The 7,987-nt window shown below is 48.2% G+C and overlaps 1 protein-coding gene across 1 annotated transcript; it reads left to right on the top strand.

Annotated features, from left to right (window-relative positions):
* The first annotated feature begins 3,965 nt into the window (after window positions 1–3,965).
* On the top strand, window positions 3,966–7,768 carry LOC105729791 (7-alpha-hydroxycholest-4-en-3-one 12-alpha-hydroxylase). Its single transcript, XM_012470704.3, has one exon. It carries the CDS (start codon window positions 4,057–4,059, stop codon window positions 5,560–5,562), a length of 1,506 nt encoding a protein of 501 aa, XP_012326127.2. The 5' UTR covers window positions 3,966–4,056; the 3' UTR covers window positions 5,563–7,768.
* Window positions 7,769–7,987: the final 219 nt, after the last annotated feature.

The raw sequence follows: 7,987 nt of genomic DNA, 5'->3' as shown, positions 1-7,987 counted from the left end.
AGCTGGTTTGATCTATGTAGGCCACTAAAACTTTCTTCACATCAGCAATAAAGCTGTTTTTCTTGTATTTATATTTTCACTAGAGCAACACTTCTAATTTCCTTCAAGAACTTTTCTTTTACATTTACAACTTGGATAACTGTACAGTGCAACAAACTTAGATTTCAGCCTATCTTGGCCTTCCTCACTAAGCTTAATCATTTCTAGCTTGTGACTTAAAGTGAAATTTAAAGTGATTTAAAGTACAGCTCTTCCTTTCACTTGAACACTTAGATGCCATTGTAGGGTTATTAATTGGCCTAATTTCAACATTGCGGTGTCTCAGGAAATAGCAAAGCCCAAGGAGCAACAGACAGAGGGGAGAACAGCCGGTCAATGGAGCAGTCAGAAAACATACAACATTTACCAATTAAGTTTGCATCGTATATGGGCCCAGTTCATGGTGCCCCAAAACAATTACAATACTAACAGATCACCATAACAGCTATAATGATAGTAATGAAAAAATCTGAAATATTATGAGAATTACGAAATGTGACACGGCGACACAAAGTGAGCACATACTGCTGGAAAAATGGTACCAACACACTTGCTCAATGCAGGGTTGCCACAAACCCTCAATTTGTCAAAAACACAGTATCTGTGAGGTGCAATAAAGCAAAGCACAGAAAAATGAGAAATACGTGTATAACTACCTTGGAGACCAAAACTACAATAGGGCAGGGACTATGTCTATCTCATTCATGATTGTAATCCCAGATCTTAGCAATATTTCTGCCAGTTAGTGCCCAATAAATATCTAGTGAATGGATAGATGGGGCTTCTCCAAGGAAGGATGGAATGAATGGATGAGCATGGGTTAATGAATGAGGTAAGAATGAATATGAAATAAGGATTCATCCATTAAAAACTAGGGGACAAGTTTCAGTTCATTGGATTTGACCCACAGACAGTTTCTGACTGAATTCTAAGGATGAGGAGAGTTGATGATACCAAGTACTGTGGTTTCCCTGAGCAATTAAAGAGTGATTCTGGGAAGCAGTGTGGACAGTTCCAACTCCCTGCCAAGGGGAAGCTCATAAGTAAGGAAGCTCACCCCAGAGAGGATATGGAGGTTCCATACCATTTTGTCTGAAGAGACTAAGTCACTGTTTTCAGGTCATTAGGAAGAGTAATTTGGGGCCGGGCACGGTGGCTCATGCCTGTAATCCCAGCACTTTGGGAGGCCGAGGCGGGTGAATCACGAGGTCAAGAGATCGAGACCATCCTGGTCAACATGGTGAAACCCCGTCTCTACTAAAAATACAAAAAAAATAGCTGGGCACAGTGGCGCGTGCCTGTAATCCCAGCTACTCAGGAGGCTGAGGCAGGAGAATTGCCTGAACCCAGGAGGCGGAGGTTGCAGTGAGCCGAGATCGCGCCATTGCACTCCAGCCTGGGTAACGAGCGAAACTCTATCTCAAAAAAAAGAGTAATTTGGAGATTATCAGAACTGATTTAATTGAGTTTGAACCTCACCTATTGCAACAGTGGGCCAGGCTGCTTGCCTAACACCTTGGCATCAATGGTACAGCTTTCTCCTTCTTCAGCTGCTGGCAGGAACCTGGCCTTACAGGTCTCAGAAAGCCCTTAGTCAATGCCCCTGATCTTATCTCAGAGTCCCAGGCCAGGGCAGCTGTCAGAGAGGGTCCCCACTGCATTCTGCACCTAGATCCTCATTGTGAAATGAAGTGATTGAGTGGGGTCCCTATTGTCTCTGACATTTTACAATTCCAGGATTCCGTCTTCTTGTCAGAGAAGTGTATAGGCAAAGCAGTTGGGCAGATGAGATGCCTCCACGTGAGAGGCTCAGAGACTGAGGGCTAAGCCTCTGCTTGAAGACTCCTCATCTAGGAAGTGCTATGGGCCCCATCAGATGAATCATTCACACTAATACTAAAGAAGAAAATTAAATAATAGCAATAATAGTCAAACAAAACCTCATAATTTGTAGTTGCTATATAATAAATTTTGCTGTGTTGTGTGTTGTAATATCTCCTCAGCTCTGTTTAAGGTAGAATATTAAACTGCCTTCCTGCAAATCATTTAACCTATATCTATCCTCCCCACATTCTCAGCAAATTTCCCAGGCATCTAGAAATTCCTGTTTTTCTTGCTGACCAGCTGCAAAGTCACAGAGCAGATAGAAACTGCAGAATGTTGTAACTGGGGCATGGGAGCACGTTGCAGGGGCGTCCCAAAAGGCGCTCACTGTTCCCTGATCAGATGTGTTTTTTCCAGGTCCTTGGACTCTCACTTACCCAAGAATGGGCAGGAGACCCTCGCGGCATAGTGATATTGTTCAAGTAAATATCGGACCCAAAGAGCTTTGCAGAAACGTGATTTATTAGGCAGAGAGAGAGAAAGAGATATATATATATACAGAGAGAGAGCTCCCACGCTGCCGTAGGAGGGGATCCTAGAGAGGGAAATCCGTATAGGTAAGGGAGTAGGGGGGATTTTAACCCCGGAGTTACTCCTGCCCTATTCAAGTTCTCGTCCAGTGAGAGGAGCTTTTCCAAACTTCCTCTGAAGTTATTGATCTTTGACTCTGATGCTGGATTGGCTGCCTGACTTGCAATAGAGCCCCTCCTTCCAAGGATTTTGGCAGGCTTTCTAAACAAAGGAAGCTCACCTGGGCAGTCTACCTAGCCTGCACAGGCAAAAGTTAGACAAAGAACTCTAGGCTCCTGGAGGGGGAGGTGGATGGAGGTATGGCACCGGGAAGTTCTTGCCTTTGAAACTACGCCCCTTGTGGACTTAGGAAGAGAAGTTAACACAGTCCCTCAATGCGGTTATCAAAATGTTACTTTTCAAATGTAAAGTATATCACAAGACATGTCACAAGCTAATTAACCCTTCTTTGTTCTGGTGTCTGTACCTGCTGCGTCATCCTAGGTACATTAAAAATGCCCCATTTTCTTTGTCCTTTGTTCAGAATTAGGAAGCAATTCTGCTGAGCCCGTGATCACTTTAAATAAAATCTTCCTGCAACCCCATCGGATTCTCCAAATCTCTGATTTCCCACTACACTATACCCCCAGATGGAGTCAACACCCTCTCCACCAGCTCAGCCTTCTCAGCATCTAAAGCTTCAGCATTGATGCCTCTTTTTTGGGGGTTAGGAGTCAGAGCTCTTGTGGAAGGGCGTATATTCATTTTTCACTTGCCTTTGACTGTGTACTCTACACATGGAGGTAGGAGCAGACATGACTTCAACAAGGTCATACCCCCTTGGTAAGCATCTTTGAGACCAGAGAAGAAGACAGACTTGGAAAAGGATGGGGAGATAAGCACGGGGCTGCTATGGGGCCCAGGGAAGCAGGCAGAGGTAAAAGAGAAGGTTCAGGATACTAACTGACATATATGGAGCACTAACATGAGCCAGGCACTATTCTAAGTGCTTTTCAGGTTTTATCTCTTTTTGCCTCACAACAGCACCTACGAGGCACTATAACAGGCTTCACAGATGAAGGAATGGCTGCATCGTGAAGTTAAGTAACTTGACCAAGGGGGCCAACTAGGAATGGCATTTGTTGAGTCTTCTAAGGATGAGGAAAGAGTGGATGTGAAATTTTGTAAGTGCTTGATGCATTTCTACTGAATGAACTGGCAAATAAATAAGTGCATGAGTAAATGTGGGTATAACTAGTCAACCATCGGGGTGGGAGTGGGCTCAAGGCAGGCTTAGAGAGAAGGTGCCAGAGCTGAGTCTGAAAAGGTCAGAGCAAAGCAGGAAGCTAGTGAGCAGCTGTGATAGCTGGAGGCTTTTCTCTGAGCTTTCTCCTAGTTACCGCCTCCTCCCCCATGTGACCAGAGTCAGCCAATTGTTACGTACAGGGAACATTCTGCTGCTTCCAAATACTGTCTCCCTAGTGTTATTCACCATAACTCGCAGCCACAGGGCAAGGTCCAGTTCCTCAGACCTTTACATCCTGGACTTTCCAAGGCCTCCCAAAGCTCTCTGGCACCTAGGGAACAGTGTGTGTCAAGAGCTTAATCTGCAGGAGCATAGCCATGGTGCTCTGGGGTCCGGTGCTGGGAGCTCTGCTGGTGGTCATTGTAGGATACCTGTGCCTGCCAGGGATACTTCGACAACGCAGGCCCCGGGAACCCCCTCTGGACAAGGGCACCGTGCCCTGGCTTGGCCATGCCATGGCTTTCCGGAAGAATATGTTTGAATTTCTGAAGCGCATGCGGACCAAGCATGGAGATGTGTTCACAGTGCAGCTAGGGGGCCAGTACTTCACCTTCGTCATGGACCCCCTCTCTTTTGGCCCCATCCTCAAGGATGCACGGAGAAAACTAGACTTCGTTGAATATGCAAAAAAACTGGTGCTGAAGGTATTTGGATACCGTTCAGTGCAAGGGGACAACGAGATGGTACACTCAGCCAGTACCAAGCATCTGATGGGGGATGGCCTAAAGGATCTTAATGAGGTCATGCTGGACAGCCTGTCCTTTGTAATACTGAAGTCCAAAGGCCAGAGTCTGGATGCCAGTTGCTGGCATGAGGACAGCCTCTTTGACTTCTGCTATTACATCTTGTTCACAGCTGGCTACCTGAGCTTGTTCGGCTACACGAAGGACAAGGAGCAGGACCTGCTACAGGCAGGGAAGTTATTCAAGGAGTTCCGAAAGTTCGACCTTCTTTTCCCCAGGTTTGTCTACTCCCTGCTGTGGCCTCAGGAGTGGCTAGAAGTGGGCCGACTCCAGCGTTTCTTTCACAAGATGCTCTCTGTGAGACAAAGCCAGGAGAAGGATGGCATCAGCACCTGGCTGTGCCACATGCTTCAGTTTCTGAGGGAGCAGGGAGTACCCTCAGCTATGCAGGACAAGTTCAACTTCATGATGCTCTGGGCCTCCCAGGGAAACACGGGGCCTGCCTCTTTCTGGACCCTCTTGTTCCTCCTGAAACACCCAGAAGCCATTCGGGCTGTGAGGGAGGAAGCCACCCAGGTCCTGGGTGAGGCCAGGCTGGAGACCAAGCAGCCCTTTGCCTTCAAACTCAGTGCCCTGCAACACACCACAGTCCTGGACAGTGTGGTGGAGGAGACGCTGCGGCTGAGGGCTGCACCCACCCTCCTCAGGATGGTTCATGAAGACTATACCCTGAAGATGGCCAGTGGCCAGGAATATCTGATCCGCCATGGAGACATCCTGGCCCTCTTTCCCTACCTCTCTGTGCACTTGGACCCTGACATCCACCCTGAGCCCACTGTCTTTAAGTACGATCGCTTCCTCAACGCTGATGGCAGCCGGAAAGTGGACTTCTTCAAGGCAGGCAAGAAGACCCATCACTACACCATGCCCTGGGGTTCGGGCGTTTCCATCTGTCCTGGGAGGTTCTTTGCACTCAGTGAGGTGAAGCTCTTTATCCTGCTTATGGTCACACACTTTGACTTAGAGTTGGTGGACCCCGATGCACCAGTACCCCACGTGGACCCGAAGCGCTGGGGTTTTGGCATGATGCAGCCCAGCCATGATGTGCGCTTCCGCTACCGCCTGCATCCCACAGCATGAGCTCGGCCAAGCCAGCCGCAAAACTGGCCAGAGGGATTCTATGGGGTCTCTCACCTCTTCTCACCCCTCTGCAGCCCCAAGCCCCCACTGACCACCCTTCCCTCTAGTTCTGCGGCACCCCTACCTCTGTTCTCCCTGTCCTTGCTCTCTCCCCGCCTAGTCATCTGACAGGCTTATCAGTTCCTCTTTAAAATACCATCTCTCAGAGTGGGTTCTGCTGAACTGGCCTCTCACAGGAAGTCCAGTGGAAGGGGGAGTATCTGTGGGCAGCTTGGTTTGGGAGATGATGCCTGCCTTGAGAAGTACTGTAGGACAGAAACTGGTTCCTCCCAGACATGAGTAACATGGCATCTTGCAAACATCAGCCTCCACCCTCCCACTTTGCTTCATTTTATCAGCAACACTTATTCCACATTCTATGGAATTCAGGTTCTAGAACAGTGCCATCCAATAGAAATATGACACAAGCTACATGTGTAATGGGTTCCTTGGGGTGTCTGTTTGTTTTGAGACAGAGTCTCACCCTGTGCCTCAGACTGGAGTGCAGTGGTGCTGCTCACTGCAACCTCCACCTCCTGGGTTCAAGCGATTCTCCTGCCTCAGCCTCCCGAGTAACTGGGATTACAGTTACGTGCCACCTCACCCAGCTAATTTAGTTTCCTAGCAAACACACTTTTTAAAAGTAAAATGAAACAATTCATTTTTATAATATACTTTACTTAATCCAGTATATCCAAAATATTAGCATTTCAACATGATCACGATTGAAGATTGTAACGAAATAGTTTGTACATTCCCTTTCCACCCTGTCTTCAACGTCTAGTATGTGCTGTCCTCTTGCAGCTCTTCTCAGCCCAGACTAGCCACATTCCAAGTGCTCAAGGGCCACGTGTGCCCTGTTGGATAGCACAGGTCTAGGGAAATGATGCCTTTTTTGTTTTGGTTTGGATTGGATTGGTTTTTTTGAGAGTCTCACTCTGTTGCTCAGGCTGCAGTGCAGTGGTGTGATCTTGGCTCACTGCAACCTCTGCCTCCTGGGTTCAGGTAATTCTCCTGCCTCAGCCTCCTGAGTAGCTGGGACTACAGGTGTGCAGCACCACACCCGGCTAGTTTCTGTATTTTTAGTAGAGATGAGGTTTCACCATGTTGACCAGGCTGGTCTCGACCTCCTGACCTAAGGTGATCCACCCTCCTCAGCCTCCCAAAGCTCTGGGATTACAGTCATGAGCTATTGCACCCAGCCAGGATGCCTTTAATGTAGGAATTATTCAAGATCCCTCCTCAGTGCCCATGTCTCCCCCACCTCAGGGTGATCTGAACCCTCCCTTGGTTTCCATGATCATTGCTGAACTCAAAGCTTTCTCCTGCCCCCAGACCTCCAGACCCCCATGGGAGTCTCCTAGCACCTCTGACTCAGCTTGGCCAATGCAGAACTTGGCATCTGAGCCCCGACTCTTCCCTGAACCACTCCTCCTCCTGATTTCCCTGCTGTCTCTGCTCAGAACCCTACCATTCACCCCATCTCCCAAAGCAGATACCAGAGACGCCCTCACCCCCTCCTCCTCTTTCACCCTCATACAAGCAGGCCCCCATGCTGTCAGCACAACCCCATGTGATGCCTCTGAAATGTGTCCCCTCTTCTCTTCTCCTACTGTCATTCTTATACCTGTGACCTCTGCATTTCTCTTCTACACTACTGCCAGAGACCTCTTGCCAAAAGCACTCCTGATTGTCACTCTTTTACTCTGCTGGTTCCCCTTTGACTTCACATGCTTGACATTAAAATTTTGTCAGTTGGTCTCGCTTGCCTTCACATATATGTTTAAATTTTGTCACGATTGGCCTCCAAACTTCTCAATCCGGTGCAATTCAACTTTGTCAATTTTCTCCAATGAAACCATCCCTAAAGTAGAGGCATTGCTTTTCCTGCCCATCCCAGTACCAGCTACTCCTTCCTGGAACCCTTCCTGGATTTCACTTATCCCATCCCCTGGCCAGAAATGGCCTTCGAACCCTGGAGCTCCCGCAGCTCGATTTGCATCACAGCATATCTCTTATGTGTCGTTGCTTTCTGTGTCTTGGTTTCCTCCTGCTGCCCACGTCCCCAGACTGGAGCCTACTGGGACATGGTATTTTATTCATTTCTGACCTCCAATTCTTTAAGTGGAGATTAAATGTTAGAAACATGACTTCCAGTCTCAGCGAATTTGCTTCCTGTCCTCAAATCATTTCCTGGCGTCAGCCCTCCAGCCTATGAAATGAAGATAATCCCCCTTCCCAGCGTACTTACCAGTGCTGCAAGAGGGTGACGGGGTGGCTGTCATAGCTGCAGCTGGCTGATGGCAGGGCCTGGCAGGGGCTGGGGCAGGAGGAAGAATGACTGTGGGAGCTGGATAGAGGGTCTCGGAGGAGGTGGGCCCAGGCT

This window comes from Aotus nancymaae, unplaced genomic scaffold, assembly GCF_030222135.1.
Source record: "Aotus nancymaae isolate 86718 unplaced genomic scaffold, 86718_ANA_hifiasm-v0.15.2.pri h1tg000067l, whole genome shotgun sequence".
Classification (NCBI taxonomy): Eukaryota; Metazoa; Chordata; class Mammalia; order Primates; family Aotidae; genus Aotus; species Aotus nancymaae.
The sequence above is the reverse complement of the archived record's forward strand: the minus strand, read 5'-3'. Positions and strand labels throughout refer to the sequence as shown.

Coding starts and splice junctions, on each gene's coding strand:
- LOC105729791 (XM_012470704.3), top strand. CDS start 4,057: ATGGTGCTCTGGGGTCCGGTGCTGGGAGCTCTGCTGGTGGTCATTGTA.